The 20,842-nt window shown below is 42.2% G+C and overlaps 1 protein-coding gene across 4 annotated transcripts in view; it reads right to left on the minus strand.

Moving 5' to 3' along the window:
* Positions 1-604: 604 nt before the first annotated feature.
* Positions 605-20,842, minus strand: part of POLD4 (DNA polymerase delta 4, accessory subunit) — a 469,815-nt gene continuing 449,577 nt past the window's right edge. For all 4 annotated transcript variants that reach the window (XM_044084160.1, XM_044084161.1, XM_044084159.1 and 1 more), the window contains one exon: positions 605-1,041. In XM_044084160.1, coding sequence (XP_043940095.1) covers positions 1,017-1,041 — 25 coding nt within the window. In that variant the 3' untranslated portion in view covers positions 605-1,016. The remainder of the gene's footprint in view (positions 1,042-20,842) is intronic.

Genomic DNA, 20,842 nt, shown 5'->3' on the forward strand with positions numbered 1-20,842 from the left:
GGAGACAAAATAAAATGCATGCAAGTGCATTTTTTGATATCTGCAACTCTTTTACTAGACACACACATAAAGACAGGGAGAGAATAAGAAATGCTAGCAAGAGTAAGACCTATGAACTACATGTTTAGAATAACAGACTGGTATGAAGCTGTTATCATACACGGTATGGTTATTTATACACGGTATGGTAGATTCAGCAACATTTAATCTACTGTTACTTTTTCCTTAGTTGTACAACTAACATGTACTGGTATGCTATATATTTTCACGTGTGATATATTTTTGTTCACACTCTGGCTAACAGATTATTAAACTAATACCAGTTACAGCTTTTTCCTTTAGTAAAACGACCCCCTCCCCTCCCCCAGTGCATACACAGCAAGAGCACATTTCAGGGGATAACACAAACATCATACAAGCATGTCACTGCACTTTATGAAATAAACTGCGCTGGTCTTCTGACTTTAGACTAGTACCCCATATGACATAAAAATGTAGCAGAAAACCTGACACTACCAGGACTTTATTAAGTTACCATGAGTAACCCTGGGTGTTCATTAAGTAACAAGCCACTGAGAAACTTGAAGACACACAAAGCAAGAGAAAAAATTAAAATGTGAAGTTTATGCACTTTACTTAACTTCTAGTACAGCAAACCGGAGTATTTAAGATTGCTCCACCCTGCTATTACTGTATGAATTAAGCTGCCAGTATCACAGTACACAGAAGAAGCTATATTTTGAGGTGATATGAGGAGTACTTTTCTACCAGTACTGTAAAGTCACTGGTACAGAGCTGGCTTCAAAACGTACATTTCTAAGTTAGTCCTAGGTAAACATTTCTCAAACAGCATTTAAAGGTGTTTCACAAACTCTGAAAGATAATATTTACCATACATCCCCTAAAACAAAACAAATAACTTCTTAGTTTCATTCTTTGGTTCATTCTCTAGTGCAAGTACATTCTAAAATGAGATGCTTATTTCTTCTTTCTGCTTCATTTCAGTGTTTGACTTCTCACAAGGGGTATTCATACCAAAGGCTGTGAAAACAGAAAAGAGAATTATTGAACAAATTAAGAGAATGAAAAATAATGACTCTCTTCAGTGTATTTTTACAGTAACAACAATTTTGTTTCGTACTAAACATTTAACCTCTTTAGGGCATATTATTCACACATACTGGAGAAAGTACAAGAGGGCACATTTATTAACATTGGTATGTGTTATGTGTTGGCTTATATTAAGCATGAGAACCTGGCTTCTGTCATCATGTTTTTTGTCAAACAGCACTTGCAGTCTCAAGATGCAATGATGCAATTAAGAACATTATATATAGAAGACCACCTAATTTTGTAATTTTAGTTTTTATCTGTCTTGACTAATTTGCTTCCACAGTTTTATCCCTGAAATGTACCTGTACCGTGAGATAATTTAGAAAGGCATCTGAAGTTCTTAAGCTGCTTCCTGGGGTGGGACTTCTGGTGAGTGAGCCCCTGTGTACATGAACTCACTCAGCTATCCTGGTGTTCCAAAATGCAGTGCCTCACAGATACAGGACAGTGCTTTTGTGGCAGAAATGATTAATAAGCCTACACTCTCTGCTGCACTCATGCCTTGGGTGACTTCCACAGCACGCAATATTCTCAAATCAACAGTTCTTATTAATAATACCTAACACGCCTGCTTAAATGCAGTCTTATATAATCGGTTAAAATAATTTGGTTATTGTTAACTATGCTTGTCTGGTACCTTAGTTTTTGTCTAAATAGCCATTAGGAGAACAGAACACTGTGTTTACTACATTTTGCCTGATACATACCTCTCAACTTCTTAGCACAAAAATCTGGTCAAAGCCAAAAATAATGGGTGGACAAAGCCCCCAAAATATGGACAAATGTTAAATACTGTTCTCATAAACTTAGAAAGTTGCCAGAATAAAAAGTGTGCTAACATGCATTTTCTGAAGAAAATGAAGTCTGAAACTTAAGTGCCTGTCACTATTTAGTGAATTCAACTCTCACTGATTTGCCACAAAAATCCAGAAAACCACACATTTTATGAGGAACAGTCCAGAAATATTTGGCACGTGCCTGAATGGTATATAACTCTGTTACAGACCAAATCAGTCTCAGGTGAATGAGACAGCAGGATACATGAGTGTGTGGGTGTGTGTGTGTGTGTGTGCGTGTGTGTGTGTGTGTGTGTGTGTGTGTGTGTGTGTGTGTGTGTGTGTGCTCATGGGTAACTAGTACTAAAGATTGAAGACAGATTTATTAAACACACCCCACTGGCTGAATACACACCAATAAAAAAGCATTCATTTTGTGTAGGGTGCTATGCCGTTTGCACCTTCATACTTGTATACAACTCCAAAGTGCTACAGCACCAGAAAAAGAAATTAATTCACTTTCTGAATTAAATGACTTTACTCAATAGTAGGGACTTCAGCACAATTGTGTGTTTCATCAACTTTACTATTAAACTCTTTAATGACTGCCTTAGTTGAAAGAGAAACTAATTTTTGTTACTCTGACTACACTGAATTTTGGCAAATCCATGTATTACACTGGCCAGTTTGCAGATGCTCATGCTATTCACTAATGCCAACTCTGGGCACTACTCATAACTGCTAATGGACAGTGGATCAGGGCTGGTATGCAATAAGCAGTATGTCTGTATAACAAATCTCTACTGATTTATAAGGTATAATACACAATGGGGCAAAAGCTTCTACAGGCACTGGACTCCATGTACTGAGCACATATTCAAGTGGCCCCCTCCTCCCTGGCGCATGACTCACCAGTGTAGTATCACTGGAGTACTGTTTGATCCTAACACGGTAACCTATGGGATAGCATCCACGTATAACAATGTTGTGCTTGGTGCACAGTACAGTGGTAGATCTTCTCTGCTAATATGCTGCATAGCATATAGAGCTCAGCAACATATTAGTTTTGTTAACAAAAAAAAAAAAACTGAACATCTCCATTGCACAATATGAAAATCACTACCAGCACTGAATTTTCCTAAGGTGCACGCAGACTTGCTACCTCAAGCAAATGTGCAATATCCTCACACAATGTTGCTAGCAAGCATCCACCAATGGGAGCTTGTACAGTGCCAAATGTCCTTATTACTATTTTATAGTAATGAGCCTAGCTCCCTGTAATGCCTAACGACTATGACATCTTTATGAGCAACAGCAGAGTCCAGCAGGGGATATCTATGTACAAAAGTATGTGCAAACTTTTATATACAGATATTTTATATGGTACTGTGCTGCATTGTCATGTCTGCACAGTACAGTAGCTGTTGGGCTGTGGGGGAGGAGGAATGACCTGGACACTGGATGCTTTTGTTCAGAATGATTTATAATCTGTAAATTGTTTAATTTCCTGAGGGAGCTTGTTCTAATTGGCAGGAACAGTTTTGCTAAAGCTCCTTTCACTGACTGCAAGATTAAATGGGGGCCTAATAAGAGTTATAACACTGTTTCCTTGACTTCTTAGAGAGCTTTAATGCTTGACTTGTGGTTTAGCTCCCTGGGAATGGCAGTAGAGTTCATGTAGGATTTTAAAGGTCAGACATGACAGGAGGCATGTGGGTCTAAATGGGACAGGGAGGTAGCTAGCTTTCTTTAGTAAGATGCAGTAATGCTTGCCATGTGGGGCTAGATTAATAAGTCTGCAAATACCATTGACAGTAGTTTGAATGAGATGAGTGTTCTGGGCAGAGTGTGGGGTTTATATAGGAAGGCCATATTCAAGTCCTTGGTGGAGTAGGATCTAGTGTAAGCCCAAGGTATTTATACTCTTGTACTGATTGCAGGGTGCTGTTACTGGCAGAAGATAATTTCTGTTGTACCAGGACTGTTTTCTGCAGTGCATTATAAATTATATAAAAAAAAAAATCTTACTGCGCTGCTTGACTTTTAATCAGAAGAGTACAATGACACCCGAAAGAAAACATTTCTGCTGTTCTAATATTCATCTGTTTTGTTGTTGTCATCTTTAGTTAAAAGATGATCACTGGCAGAAAATGAATAAAATGCATTTCTGATCATATCTTGAGCTTCCAAACAGAAGAAATGGCCTCCATTACTGTAAGTGGGAAGGATTAAAGCAGCTACCTTCTGAACAACAGTTCATTTAGTAGACAGCAGTATGTTCCTACCTGTAGCCTGCAAAGATTGCTGACATTTTGTTGTTGTGTAAAGTTGGGGCTGACTATATTAATAAAGTGCATTTAGTGCAGCAAAGCACCTATTTGGCAAGGGACATAAATGATCCCTTGGTCATTTTGCTCTCTGTGAACAGATCTTTAAGTAGTTTTGATACTAGTGGATGATCTATTGGTAACACAAATATTGGCTGCTTTAAATAAAGGATTTACCCAAGTAACTCTTGAGACCATTGCTTATATATACTTTTATGCCACATTTTCTGAGTTAGAAATCAATTAATATATTTTTTTTGTAGTTTTTAAGAACTGTTGTTTTCATACATAGTATACAATTTGCTTTTTTTTTTGTATCTGGCATTACCCCCTCTCATCACTAATTTGTCATAGGTGTGTATTTTTCCATAACACAGACAAGAATCTTAATTTCTGTTACCTGAAAAAAAATCTGTCTAGTAACTTACACTAACAAAAGTGGAACCGTGTAATTTAGAAATTTCACTGACAACAGTTTCAAGATGTAATCAGGAAAGATTGGAATTGCTGTAATTCAGTTCTAACTCCATGCTGACAAGCAGTTCAACAGAAAGAAATAAGAAAATATCAGCAACTGCCTGGATTAATGACATAGGATCATAGGAGTTTACTAGGCTAATGGCCCTAGGGCCCTTACAAGCCTAGTCAAGTTCCAACACTTTTCCCTAGAGTGTTAACGTTTCAAGCAGAACTAAATCAACACATACTGCCCCTATCCAGGAGGGACACAGGTGAGACCCCTGGGGTGAATTTATGGTTTCCCATCTAATCATCCAAATTACGCTTAAATAGGGTCAACGAAGGGCTCTGCTTCACCTGAATTGCAAGTTTGTTCCAGAGGAGAGGTAACCTTTGGGAAATGAATCTGTCTCTCCAGAAAGACCTGTTGATGTCACACACTAGGGTAAGGTCCCTACAACAAGTGCATCAAGTACCATTTGACTTATATGTGCAACACTGCCATTAAAGCAGGATTTGAGATTGCTTTAAACGCAAGGCACAAATCTCCTTTGAGCAGTCTGTATAACAAAGAGTATAGAGACAGTGATTTCAGTCTATCAACATATGACATCTGCTAAAGGCCTTACATTTTCTTTATAAGAAACCTTTGAGGCCTCTCCAATTCCTGTAGGTGCCTGGTAAAGCACATACCAAAGGCATTATTGTACTCTGTTACTGGTCTGATGAGGGAAGAATACAGGGGGTTATGACCTCTTTTTTTCTGGAAGCAATGCCCTTACTTATGAGTTGGGCAATGTTGAAAGCCTTTCTTACCACTGTAGAGACATGGTGGTAAAAGGAGAGGTTGCTATCAACCCATGTGCCCAAATATCTCAGCACAGATTGAGTGCTTAAGGTGTTGTTATTAATGTGGTAATCTGTAGGGACGTTGCCCTTGCCAAAGGGGATGATGATGCATTCTTTTGCATTTAGTTTAAGGCCATGACTTTGGCACCAATCATTTATCTGTGTAAGCCCTTCTTGTAGGATGTCGACATTGCTTGGGGAGTTTATGACCACCCCTAGTTTGCAGCCATCTGCAAACCTTGTCAGCCATAGACCTTTTGTTTTTGCCTGTACATATGTGAAGTAGTTTTCAAATAATAGGGGCCCCAACACCAAACTCTGTGGAACACCACTGGTAATGGGTCTACTGGTGGAGGTTGAGTCCCCTATTTTGATTGTGTGTGTGTTCTATTGGTGAGCCAGTCTGCAACCCACCTGACAATATATGGGTTAATCCCCAGCTGAGTGAGTTTATCAATGATGCCAGAGTGGGGAATAATGTCAAAGGCCTTATGTTTTAAGTCTAAGTAGGCTGTATGCATGGATTTACCTTCATCAAGGGCTTTGGTAACCATCTTGAAGAAGTCCACCAAGTTCACTAGGCATGATCTCCCTTTAACTAAGCCAAACTGGGTTGAGTTAAGTATTTGGAGGTCTCCTATAACTTTGTTGATAAGGTCCATGATGATCCTTTCCATGGCCTTGCAGATATGGCTGGTAAGGCTTATTGGTCTACAGTTGCCACAGTCAGTCAATGCACCCCCTTTATGTAAAGGGATGATGATAGCTGTTTTCCATTCTGCAGGGACATAACCAGTGTTTAGGCTGTGGATGAAAAGAGTGCACAGCGGTGCAGCTATTTCCTGTTTTAATCCAAATAGGTGCAGCACGAGTGGTAGGGATGCTTTGAGATATATGTGGTGGGGACAAGGGAGAGAAGTTCTCACTGAACCTATCCACTGGCAGCTTGGCAATTTCCATGGGTTCAGTATATGTGGTGCCATTAACAACAAGTTCTGCGCAAACTGGGTTTCTTCTTTAAGGTAACAGATGTTGCTAAAGAATGCCTTATAGTAACCCTTTGCCAGGGAGGCTAATTTGGATTCGTAGTTGGCTTTAAATTGCTTTAGAAGGTGCTTTATTTGCTTATTTAAGCATAGCAGGGAATGCTTCCAATTATGAGACCATTCTTTCCTGTTCTTAGACAGCAATTTCTTTCTCCTATTGTATAAACTTTTTATGGCAGATGTCCACCAGGCATGTTTGTTCTTTTTTGAAGATATTTGATCCTGTCCAGTATGGCTGAGTCAATGGAATTGTACAGATGTTTATACAAGGCATTACTGTATATCTCAGACTAGGTGTCCTTGCCATCAGTGGGAGCAGGAGCTGTGATGCTATTAACACCATCTCATAATAGGTTGTAATTGGCTTTGGGGAAGTTTTTTAGTCTAGTTTCTGCTGAGGGTGGGTCAGATGTAATTGTTACTTCTAATGAGACTGACTTATGACCAGATCTCACAACAGTCGTCAATGTTAGTGAGTACCAGATCCAGAATGTTTCAGTGCATTGGAAATTAATGATGTTCAAGAACCTTTGGGCAAGTATGTTAGTGTAGGTATAGTTTGCTCAATCTATGGATGGGTAAAGTCTCCAATAATCATGGTGTTTGGTTGTATCTTGAGTGACTAAAGTAGATCCAGGTAGGCAGTGTGGGTATCCTGGTTCATGGAGGGGGGTGCTATAGCTGGCAATAACTTGGACATGGGTCTTGCCTATGGTCAATTTTACCTGGAGCAGTTGAAGGGAATTGTTCTGTTTGAGCAATCTGGCAGTGTTTTTGTCTTTGATGAATATTGATACTCTACATCCTTTAGTTCTCCCACTCTCATTTAGTGGACTAAACGTGTGGAAGGCATTGTAACCCAGTATGGCCAGGGTGGTTTCACTGGCTTTAAATCAAGTCGCTGTGACTGCACAGATGTCAGCATCTTCTAAGGTGAGGACTGCTTCCAGAGAGTGCAGTTTCAGATTTAGACTACTAGCATTTAGCAGTATACCCCTGAGGTTGTGTTTGAGGATATTTTCACCATGAGTTTTCTTCTTGTGACCTTGCCTAAAAACGGTACTATTGGGGAGCAAGAGCCTTAGTTAGCAACCGAAATCCCAGGGATGACAGATGAAGACCATCTCTGGGAAAGCATCGAGGTCTATTGACCATATCATCCCACTCTGCCATGTACAGGATCCCCTTAGAATGACACCAGAAACTAAGACAATTGTTGAAGTCAGTCATTTTCTCTCTGTATTGTAGCATCATCCTAGGCTAAGGTAGTATGCTGCTTAAGGCTAGGGACATACCTGCCTGGGGCACATTCAGAGAGCTCAGTCATGTCTCTCTTCATATAGTCCAGTAAGGTACATATCAGTATCGTTCACACCAACATGGACAGAGTCATAACAGTACTTGTTGTTGAGAGACTTTAGTGCATCCGTGATTTAGCAGATCCTAGCACCTGGCAGGCAGCTAACAGTGACCTTTTTCTTATCCAACCTGGTGAGTGGTACTTCTGTGTATCTCACAATGGAGTCACCTATGACTAGGATGTTAGATTTAGTGTTATGCCTTATGGGCTTGTTCAGTGAGACACAGGCACATGGGTTGTTGTGTGTACTGTGGTCTACTAAGGATGTATTATGTGAAGAGTGTTTGTGTTTTGGAGGTCTCTAATCTTTAGATATGCTACTGGTGAGGACCTCCACATATGCAGGTTTAGGTATTGGTGGTGTGATTGTTGGAGAAGATGAGGTGTGTAGGCTGACAACCTGCCCTGTGTCTGGTATACTGACTGATGAGTGAGAGAGCCTGGATTCTAGGTTCTTAATACAGAGGCAGCTCTCACATACCTGAATTTGTGTGAATTAGGAGAAGCTGGTTGCCTGTGCACATGAGACAATTGCTACATTGTCTCAGGATACCCAAGTTGATCAAGCTGGCTGGAGAAATGAAGGGAAATTGACTATCCATAGTGCAGGGTACAATAGTATGGTCAGTAACATTGTGAGGACAGAAATGACAGCAGAGCTTGGTGGACAGGTGAAAAATGTCCAAACTTCGACGGGCTTAATGGGCGGGACTTGTGTGCTACCACAGAGGCTTCTCTGAAGGTTTCTCCTGGCAATAAGTAACAACTGTGAGATGCCTTCAACAGAGCATAAGAAGTTAACAAGGGGAAAATTAACTAGCCAAAAAATTTAGGTCTATAACCTCCGAGGGTATCCACAATTGCCAGTTACTGAGCGATGGTGTGGGCTGCACAAACCCACGCAAACATGGGGCTTATATAGCAGCTAAGAGAAACCTTTTTTAAACTAATTAACCAATTGGTAATTTCAACAATGAGCCCTGGTCCAACAATCTTGAATCAGATGGGTCAGTGAGTGCACTCCTCTGCCACAGGGGTGCAATGGGGCCCTCTTCAGCAAAAGACAGCTGGATTTTACTGCTCAGATAAAACAAAGAGACTATGCTATAGCTAGAACAAAGTAAAATAAAGCAGCAAATACAGTTAAACATGCAGAAATATACAGAAATACAGTTTAAGTACAGTAAAAAGTGCAAACAGAGAAAATGGGTACTTTTTTTTTGTTTAAAGAAGCAGATGTCTCAGATTGATCTGGAGGTCACAGTGGAACAGTGGCTCGTCACCAAATCTTGTGCAGCTCATTTAAAACAAACACAAACCCTCACAAATGCAGGGCTTATATAGCAGCTATGAGAAACATTTTTTAAACCAATTAACCAAATGGAAAACTCAAAAATGAGCTCTGGTCCAACAACCTTGAATCAGATGGGTCCTTGACTGCATTCTCCTGCCACAAGGATACAAGGGGGCCCTCTCTAACAAAAGACAGCTAGCTTTTAGTGCTCAGATAAAACAAACAGACCTAGATCCAGCAAACCTGAATCTAGACTATGCTACATCTAGAACAAAGTGCAATAAAGCAGCAAAAACAGTTAAACATGCAGAAATACAGTGAAAATACAGTACAAAATTGCAAAACACAGAGCAAACAAGTACATATTTTTCATTTAATGGCAAATGTGCAGTTTGTTTCTTTTTTGTTTAAAGAGCTAGACTGTTGTATATCACAGAATACTACTTTCTCCAAGATACAGTGACCTTGGAGTTAGTATATTTCAAAGTGTGTGTGTGTGTGTGTGTGTGTGTGTGTGTGTGTGTGTGTGTTTGGGGGGTTGTCAAAACACTTTAACAAGAACAAATCAAGTTTTGATAGTCACTGTTTCACTCTCCATTTGAAACAATGACCACACTTCTTACTTGTATTTACTAATGTACCAAACTTTATTCATGGAGCCAATAATGTTATAATGTGAGACATAGTGTGAAGAAGCCTTAGCTGAAAAAACAAAATTGTGACAGAATTACTACTATCATCATGTCCTTTCAGGCCAGAAGAAATTATGATTCTAACCACTTACAGAGATGTGTGGGATATTAGTATTTCATGGAAGAGAAAGCATAATCAGATTCAGAAGTATGTATTTTCTTCTAGGACTGTCTTTTCTCTGTCCTGCAACCATCAATCCTCACTGGCCCTGATTTCTCTATTTTTCCCAACATCTAAGCACAATGGGAAAGGCAGACAGCTGTCAGCCTGTAGGAACTGGAGGCTTTCTGCTTAGTCTTTAACTCTTTCTTGATGATCTGTCATGCAGACTACCAAAGTGTAGCATACACTATCAGTCCAGTGAGGAATGTACACTTACATGCATACATTGAAATCCAGTCAAACACTGCATGGCAGGCAGGAGTGCAGGTCGTGGTCCATGTGTTGCCATGCTTTAACATCTGCTCTCTACTATGTGTCAGTTGTACAGTAAACTGAGTCACCTACCTTATCACAGAATAGGCAAGCCAGTATTAGCAATTTACTACCACCCTGCTACAGATGGCTCCTCTAAAGGCTCAGCTGCTACATGAACCAGGCTCATCTGAGCTGTAGTTGGACATTTATCCACTTATGCCAGGCAGCCAGTGCAAATATTTAGTTTTCTTCAGTTTCTGCCTACAACTGTGTTTTTTTTTTAATTTTTGGTCCCCATGACCCAATTTTAACAGCTCAGCTCCCCAATGCCCCACATCCACCATGGGTCTACCAGCTAATATTCTGCCTCCTGGACTTACTCTGATATTGCTGAAGCTGATTATGGATCCCAAGGGCATCATGGGGGCTCAGCTATCCTTTCATTAGTCGGGGGAAGATTATTTTTATATACCCTACCCATTACCTCCCCCAGCACTCATTGACTACATCTGAGGGTAGCCCCCTCTTTGGACCATGCCTCCCCTTAGGAAGCATCATTGATGAACCCCCTCTCACCCAGGAGAGGCAAGCCCATCCCTCCCTGCTGCTCCATCAGTTGCCTGAACAGCTAATTGAACACTGGTTGCCTGGGCTGTAGTCAGGGATTTATCCCTGTACACTGCTGCTCCTGTGTTTTAAGGTGACTCAAAATTCTCACTTTAACATCCACAGCCAGCTCTCTGCACCTCATCCAATTATTTTAAGCTACATATCTTCCAACCAGCAATCCTCCATCTTTGTCTTCTTGGTAAGCCCCCACCCCCCATAACTACTGTTATCTCCAGTAGTTGATTAAGTGTACCTTAGGCACAGGGCAGTTCCCCCTACCATCCCCATACATACCTTCTTTTTGGGTGTGAACCATGTGTCAGTGCATATATTCTTTTGGACTTATTTTTCTGATTTAAGATAATTCGAACTGCTGTCAGCATAATCTAACAATGGCCACTACAAAGTACACAAATGCACACTAGCCCTGTGAAACCTAACTAATGACTGATTAATTTGATCATGAATGCAGGGTAAACTATTGTCATCCACAGACATTCCTGTACTCAGTAGTCATAGCCCTGTTGTTGACTGCATACACGTACACCACAGATATCTGATTGTAGTAAGAATAATAATAACGGACAAAGTAATGTACTTTAGATTTGTTTCATACAAACACACTGTAGCCCATGTATATCAACTTATTTCACATAAATGCATACTAGTCCTACAGAACCAAATTGTCTGAAGTAATTAAACAGCAAGAAAGTAAGTAATTCTCATCTACAGACACCCCACACCCAACTTTTCTGTATACAGCTCATCTGACTCTGGTAAAAAGTACCGCTCAACTTTTCAGAGCAAAAAACAACACAAAGCCAAAAAATAATGACAGCCAAAGAACCAGAGTCAGGGACACATTTTACATATTGCTGTTATAGTTATAAAGTTGCTAGAATTAAATTATCTATATATGCTCAGTTAAAAATGTAAAAAGAATTTTGTATTAGCATGCATTTTCTGAAGAACATGAAACCTGATGCTCAAATGTTTAGCATTACTTAGTTACTGTCATCCTCAATGTTTTGCCAAAACAAAAGTTATGTATTCACCATAACGTTCCATCTGAGTAGGTAACTTCATTTGTCAGCAACCTGTGGGTTACGGATCTGACACGGATCTGAGCCGGCAGAATACCAAGCTAAAGATCTGAACTCCAAGCTCCACCCCCTTACCCATACTACCCTGCAATCTCCTTCCAATCCTCAGATCGCGTTTGCCACCTGCACAAACAACAAAACAAACTAACAACCTGAGAAAACCAGACTCAGAGACAAACAAAACTCGAGCATCCACACATTGACTTCAGCTAAATAACTATTCAGGTTAGGGGGAAGGAGGAAGGGACGGTTGCTGACAAATGAAGTTACCTACTCAGATGGAACGTTATGGTGAGTACATAAGTTCTTTATCTGAAGTAGTTAACTTCATTTGATCAGCAACCTGTGGGACAGAGTCCCCAGCTACCTGAAATCTTGGGAGGTCCTCAAGGAAGAATATTCCGGAGCACTGCAGAGCCAAAAGCAGCCCTTCCTCTAGACACCAAATCTAACTTATAATGAGAAATAAAGGTGTGACAGGACGCCCAGGTAGCCGCTGAACAAATGTCATCCAGGGAAACTCTAGACCAGAATGCAGCAGACGTTGCCATAGAACGTGTAGAATGAGCATGAACTCCCATTGGTTCTGGCAAGCCAGATTCTCTATATGCTAAGAGAATACAACTTGAAATCCATCTGGCGAGAGTTACTTTAGAAATCGGTTTCCCTAGAAAGGGTTTTGCAAAGGAAACAAAAGGTTGGTCAGATTTACGAAAGACAGACGTCCTGTGTAAATCAAAACGTAACTGTCTGTGAACATCCAGTAAATGAAGTTTATACTCCCCCTTGTTCTGGTAATTGGGGAAAAAAACTGGCAAATTAATGGATTGATTAATATTCGTCTTGGAAGCAACTTTGGGAAGAAAAGAGGGATTAGTCCTGAGAGATACCCTGTCCTTGTGAAATACAAGGTATGGAGGTTTGATAGAAAGAGCCTAAAGCTCCGACACTCTCCTGGCTGAGATAATGGCTACCAAAAAGGCCGTCTTCCATGAGAAGAACTTCAGATCAATGAAAGCTGCAGGTTCAAACTGCAGTGATACTAACGCCTATAGAACTAAGGTCAGGTCCCATGGTGGGGATGAATTTCTGATAGGAGGTCTCAAAAGAAAAGTACCTTTTAGAAAGGCCTTACAAATTCTGGTAGCAGCAAGAGAACCAAAGTTGTCCCCAATATGAAAATGGGAAATAGCAGCCAGCTGAACCTTTACAGTAGATGAACTGGCCCCCTGCTGAAAAATATGAGACAAGAATTCTAGAACCGCTGGAATAGGAGCAGTAAAAGGATCCAAGTTCTTATGTGAAGCCCAAATGGAAAAACGTTTCCATTTACTATTGTAAATCTTCCTGGTAGAGGGTTTATGTGCCGCCACCAGACTGGACTTGACTAGGGAAGAGATACCGGGAGTCCTGGCAATTAAGGGAACTGGATCAGCCAAAATGAGAGCTTGAGCTCATCCAGATTTGGAGGGGTCATTCCCGAGGGGTGAGAGATCAGATCCGGAATGGGATCCAAGATCCAGAGAGGAGCTATGAGATGAGACCGTAGGCAGGGGAACCAGACTTGATGAGGCCAGAATGGGGCTATGAGGATAATTTTGCTCCCCAGCCAATGAGCTTTCTGCAAAAATTTTGTCATCAGTGGAAGTAGTGGATACACATAAAGAAGACCGGGCGGCCAAGCATGGACTAGAGCGTCTCTGGGGGCTTCCCCTAAAGGAGGAATTAGAGCAAAAAACTCGCTGCACTTTGCGTTGGAAGGCGATGCAAAGAGATCGCAGCAAGGCTGACCCCACTTGAGGAAGATCTGTTCCGCTACGGAAGAGTTCAGAGACCACTCATAAGGGGAGAGAATAGTTCTGCTCAATTTGTCCGCCTGAATGTTGGACCAACCCGGAATGTGCATCACTAACAGGAAGTGGTTGGTGGAGATCGCCCATTCCCAAACTCTCATGGCCTCTCGGCAAAGATGGTAAGACCTGGTTCCCCCCTGTTTGTTGATATACCAGACCACTGACATATTGTCTGACTGGATCATAATAGCCCCTGGAGGAAGGAAAGCATGAAGGGCCTGCAACGCTAAAAGGACCACCCTCATCTCCAGTACATTTATATGCAGAACGGTCTCCTTCTGAGTCCACATGCCTTGGACAGTCCTGCCCGCACAATGCCCGCCCCACCCTAGGCAGGATGCGTCCATGGTCTTTGTGGCCTGGGGTAGGGGCATAACAAAAGGTTGTCCTTCCCGAAGGGCTCAGGATTGCAGCCACCACATGAGGGAGTTCCTGCAAACCCCGCTGAGGAGAATCGGCAAGTTTAGCGGATGATGTAGAATGGACCACTGAACTTGCAAAGTCCACTGTAAAACCCTCGTGCAGGCGAGCGTTAGGGATCAAATTGATCACTGCCGCCATGGACCCCAAAGCTCTTAGGACTAACTCTGCTGGGGGAGCAGGAGACTGAAGAAGAGCTAGTACATGTAGAGTCATGCTGTGAAGTCTGTCTGGCGTTAGGAAAGCCTTGACCTGAAGGGAATCTATCCTGGCCCCTGTAAAGTCTATAACCTGAACAGGTTGGAGGAACGACTTCTTGACATTTATAGTGATCCCCAACTGGGATGATAAATGGAGGAAGAAGTCCCTGGCTAGAGAGAGTAGATGCCTGGTTGGGGCGGTGAGGAGCCAGTCGTCTAGGTACGGGAAGACCTGTATGCCCTGGAGCCTCAGGTGGGCGGCTACAACTGCCATGACCTTGGCGAACACCCTGGGGGCTGTAGTGAGACAAAAGGGTAGGACCCTGAACTGGTAATGACTGGCCCCTAGCCGAACGTGGAGAAACCTCCTGGACCATCTGTCCATGAGAATACAGTAGTACACATCCTTGAGGTCTATGGAGCACATCCAGTCCTCTTCCTGCAAGAGGGGCAGGATGGATTGGAGCATGACCATCCGGAATTTCTCCATGACAATGAAAAGGTTAATTGTTGACAGGTCGAGAATCGGCCATAAGTCCCCCATCTTTTTTGGCACCAGAAAGAACCTGGAGTAGATGCCTGATCCGGACTGGTCTGGGGGCACATGCTGGATGACTCTTTTTTCTAACAGCTTTTCTATTTCCAAAGCTGCAGCCTCCCTTTGAGTGGGTGGAACATCTGGGAGGTGCCTTGAGTAAGGGGGCTTGTTTATGAAGGGGACTGAATAGCCTCTGGATATTATTTGAAGCACCCAGCGATCTGTCGTGATCGACTCCCCCGACTGCCTCCAGAGAGGAGCAGTCGGCAACCCCTCAGGGCTGCTGCACGGGTCGGTCAGAAAAGGGTTCCCATGACCCGAAGTTCTTCGGACCCCCTCTGCCTCTGGGCCGGCGTCCACCTTGTCCCCCTCTGCCTCTGGGGGAGAAGGAGTCCTGAGCGCTCCTGGCCTGCTGAGATTTCCGCATCTTTTTCTGCCCTCGCTGATTCCTGGAGAAGGACCTTTGAGGGATAGAGAAGCGGATTCCGATGGCTGACAGTATTTTTCCGTCTTTCTTGCTCTGGACCAGCATCTCGCGGATGGTCTTCCCGAACAGGGTAGACCCGTCAAAGGGTGCATTCGCGAAGGACGCCTTGAAAGGTTCCGAAAAATCATAAAGCCAAAGCCAGGCATGATGCCTTAAGGCGATACTGGACCTGCTAGCTCTAGCGGCTCCTTCCATGGCATGGGAGAGTAGCCACATAGATGTATTTGACACTGATTTGAGAGTGGCCATATGCGCCGAGAAAGTCCGTTTATCCTTGGCTGACATGGACTCTGGGGGGGGGAACCAAAGTAAGACAAACTAGCGAAAAACAAAAAGACAGCATTGGAAACACCAAAGCAAATTCTCTCTCAGTTTAATTTTCTTTCAGTTTAATGAAGCACTTTTCGTCTTGCACATGTGGCAAGACTTCATCAGAAACTGAACAAACTTCAACACAAGCAATATATACACACCCTTTTTGTCACATGACACTTCTAATTAAAATCTTAAAGTCTTAAAGGCACATCCACATTATTGCTACTTAAAACATTTTTTAAAAACAAATATGACTGTCAATATTTTTGAACATCTCAACCCTTCCCTTCCTTCAGAATTTTTACCTGTAATGGTGGTAGAAATATATATACAAACATACATATACTAACAATACTATATCTCAAATTATTGTGTTGACTCTCAAAATATGATATTACTTAGTTAGCTAAGAAGTCAGAAACTTACATATCCGTGTCAAGTGAAGTCAGATATCACAAATATGAACGCATTTTATAAAAATGCATACACACATTAACGTTTAAGATTTTTCAACTTCAGTATACTATTTAAAGATATTGTCTCATTCAAACCCGGGTAAAACATTGCCCCAGTGTGTATTTGCCAACTTAACTCAAGTTGCTCAAGTAAAAGTGTAAGCGGGCCCCCACCGACTATCATCAACAACTGAATCAATTGCTTTGAACAAAAATGAATGTTGTGGATAGGAAATAATGTGTCTAGCCAGTGCATTTTCTCTGTTAAGGGTCTTTATTTTATATAGATGTTCGTATACTCATTCTTTTAACCTTCTATCTGTTTTACCTATGTAAAACGCTGCACAGCATTGACACTGAGCTACATAAACCACAAACTTGGACTGACAAGTGTACTTCAATTTGATTTTAAAACTAATATTTTTAATTTCAATGTCTTGTCCTGTACTCATGTATTTACAGTAGTTACTCATTTCGCATTTGTACATGCCACACTTCCACTGTGGGGTGGTTTTTTTATGTTGTAATAATTCCTTTAAATTAGTCCCCCTCTTGTAAATAATCCGAGGTTTGCTTTTGACCTTGTAAGAAAGGTGAGGATCTCTCCTAATTATTTCCCAATTTTTGTTCAAAATTGACATTATTTCCCTTGCATTACTACTATAGGGTGCTATTAAACTTAAATTCCATACTTCTTTTTGTTGTAATTCCCTGTCACTTATTATGACACTTTGTAAACCAATGGACAAAATGGGTTTATACAACCCCTGTTCTCTCTTGTATTTTACTTCTTCCAGTAGACACTCAAAAAAGTCTACTGTGTAACCTCTCCTAACAAACATTGACCTCAAATTATTACATTCATCCATGAAATCCTGGTCCAACGTGACAATGCGGGCAGCTCTCACAAGTTGGCCCTTCATCACTGATTTCTTTTGGTGCCATGGATGGCGACTGCTAAAATGTAATAAAGAGTTTGAGTATGTGGCCTTTCTATAAATTTTCGCTACATATGCGTTCCTTTCCATATCTTTACTAAGGTCCACATCCAAGTATGAAATCCTGGTCATTTCAAATACATAAGTAAAGGAAAGGAAATCTGTAGTGTTGTTAAGATAATCTACTAGTTTACTAGCTGCTTCCTTATTTCCTTCAAAAATAATAAAAATATCGTCCAAAAACCGTGTGTAGAACTGGATGTACTGTTTCACTTCTTGTTTACCAAAGATAAATTCTTGTTCCCATGAGGCCATTACCAAATTGGCATAACTTGCCCCACAGGGTGACCCCATAGCTACACCGGTCTTTTGAACATATAATTTATCATTACATAAAATGAAATTATTATACAAGATTATGTCAAGCATTTCCTCTATTAAAGCCACCTCATCAGAGGCTACTGCTTTAGTTCTCAGATAACTACTGACTCGTTTGATGCCTTCCACATGGGGGATAGAAGAGTATAAATCTACCACATCCACTGTTAGAAAATTGAAGTCAGCATTGAATTCTAAATTCTTGATTTGTGACAAGAACGACCAAGAATCTTTACATATATATTTCTCTTGAGTTACATACTTCTTCAACTTTTGGTCTACCCATTTTGCCCAAGGGTAAGTTATACTTACCCTAGCATCCACCAAAGGTTGCATAGGTGGATTATTCACATTTTTATGTAACTTAGGGATACCAAACAAAACAGGTATCCTTGGGGAAGGCATAGATAAATATCTAAACAAGTCAGTAGTAATCCTGGTTTCTAACAACATTTCATATAAGTGAGACTTTATTTTACTATATGCTTGATTTAACTCATTACGTGAAACCAACTGATATGTGGGACTTCGGACTATTTGGTCCATTTTATTGACATAGCCCTCCACATTCATAACAACAAGCCCCCTCCCTTATCTGGGGCCATAATACAGACTGGGGCTTCTTGAATTAGTTGTAATAAATACAGTTGTTCACTAGTAACATTTACAGATGAAACATTCTTCCTTTTATTCTGCTTATGATTACTACCCACCCCTAAAACATTGTATAAATCCAACTCACAAATGAGTTCAAAACATTGTAAAGTTGGGTGTAAAGGGGGACAAAAAGTACTTGAAGGATGTAATGCACTAGACTGAACCATAATATTGTCAACAAAAAGCATAGACAAATTGAGTTTACGCACAAATAATTTTAAATCAATTAAAGTTTTAACTAAGTCTGCTTTTCTTGTGGGGACGAAAGTGTACCCCTTGGCTAATAGTTCCACCAGTGGTTGATCTATAGTAACATCAGAAAAATTGTAAATTTTAAAATCTTTATCATTATTCATAAAGATGTTCCTTAGTCCAAAATCTGCAGCATTAGTTGCCAGGGAAGCTGGTGCAATAAGAGGTGGTATCATCTCCTGTGTTTCCAATTCTTCCCTTTGTAGTTGTTGTTGGAATGAGGTTTCTTGTTCTTTGATCTCAGATTGTACTGGTTGGCTTGATGCTGAAAATTTTGGGCATTAGCTGATGTATTATTCACAATTGTCTGTGGGGGTAACATTGGTCCCTCACCTGATGGAAGTGCACTACTATCATTTGAGACAGATAGACCATGTGTTAATTAATTTCTGTTTGTTGTGTTACACAAAAATACATTCATAGCAGCATTGCTGGATTTTGCTACTTGTGAACATAGGGGTGGGGGGTAAGCATTCCCCTCACCATATGCTTTACGGTCTCTAGCTAGTTTTTTTACTTTAATTTCTCTAAATTTCATCATTTGTTGGTCTATACTGTCAAAAATTCTGTTGTAATCAAAAGCATAACTTGAAAAGTTTACATGACCCTTAATAGCAGCATCTAAGCTAGTAGCTCTGGGGGAGACTCAGCGTACTCTTTAACCAGGTCCTGCTGCAGTCTGATAACATGGGCCAAGTAATTCAGCACCCTAATAGAGAAGGTAGCTGAAGCAAACATCCGCTTTCCAATACGGTCCATTGCCCGGGACTCCTTGTTAGGGGGATGGACTAAGGAACTTTCTTGAGCTAGTTCCTTTTTGGTGGCCGCCGCCACCAACATGGCATCTACAGGGGAACCCTTGCTCCATAAAGCTTTGTCTGTAGGGGGGGCTCAAATTGTGTTGGGCCTCCTGGGGATAGGGTATACAGTGTCCGGTTCCTTTCACGTCCTGGTGGTAATCAGGTCGACCAGAGGGTTGGCTGGGGGGGGACACCCAAGAGGTAGATGGGCCTGTGTCGAACACCTCCAGGAATATCGACTCATACGAGCAAGGCTTTTTGGCAGACCACCCCCCCCTTTGGCGGAGCATTTCCTTAATGTCTCTGAAGGAGACGTCGTCGGGGGGGGTGACTTGGGGGAACCTTCCCCTTCCTCCAAATCGGTATCCTCAGTAAGGGACTCAGGGGAGTCCAAGTGCCTCCTTTTGCACAGGTGTTTGTGAGGAATCTCCTTGGGCAGACTGTCCGAGGGGGGCTCGCCAACGGATTCGTGTTCCTCCAGGGGAACTGGCTGGGGCATCAATGGGGGACTGGATGATGGAGGACAAATCGAGCTGCGAGGGAGCAGGGGCAAATCCTGAGGACAGAGTGAGGGGTCTCAATCCTCTAGAGAGAACCCTCTCCACAACATCGAAAGCCGAAGGGGAACCGGCCTCTCTAAGACAGGTGGCCGGCACCCTCGGATCCGATGAAGGGATCGGAGTCGGAGCCGAAGCACTCAGATCCAAGTGGACAGTGTGCTCCGACCGCAACGGAGCCGAAAACACACTCGCCCCCTCAGATCCGATACCTGGCTCTCGGCTCCGAGAGCTCGGATCCAAAAGGGATCCGATAGGCTCAAGGGCATGTCCGGCATCAAGGTAGCAATAACTATCAGCGCCAACTCCCTGACTCCGAGGCTTTTTGGATCCGAAGACTCCGAAACCCAATAGGGGATCGGAGAAGGAGCTATCGGGGCAAACAGTGGAGCTGAACCCCCCCCCCCCCCGGAGGGGGGGAGGCAGCAACACTCCCATCTGCAGCTGAGTCTGTAAAAAGTGACACATCATCCGGTCCATATCTGCCTCCGACAGGTTTCTAGTAGATCTGGACGAGGCCGCCGAAGCCGGTCGGGAGGGCCGACGCAACGATCTCGAAGATGGTTGGGCCTCCTCCTCCGGCTCCGGAGAGAAGCATGGAGAACGGAGCTGTGGGGAGGAAGGCTTGGAAGTCCTCGATGGGGAAGGGAGAACCTTGGTGGGAGGGGCCGAGGGGTCCAATGTGGCCCGCCGTTTGTGGCTTCTCTCTCTGTCCCTTTCTCTCTCTCCCTTCTCTCTTTCCTATCTTTTTTGGCCTCTCGATCTCCCTGGGACGAGGTGGGAGGGTGAGTCCCAGCCAGGGGAGGAGGGCCAGATGGTTGGGCAACCGCAGCCGCAGTTGTCGCTACAGAGGGAGAGGAGGAAGAAGACTAACTTAGCAATAACATTTTTACACTGGTATGCAGTGTTTAAAGGATATGAAGTCTGAAACTCAAATATTTTCCAT

The sequence above is a fragment of the Protopterus annectens genome, chromosome 9.part0, assembly GCF_019279795.1.
Source record: "Protopterus annectens isolate FY-2018-M chromosome 9.part0, PAN1.0, whole genome shotgun sequence".
Taxonomy (NCBI): domain Eukaryota; kingdom Metazoa; phylum Chordata; order Ceratodontiformes; family Protopteridae; genus Protopterus; species Protopterus annectens.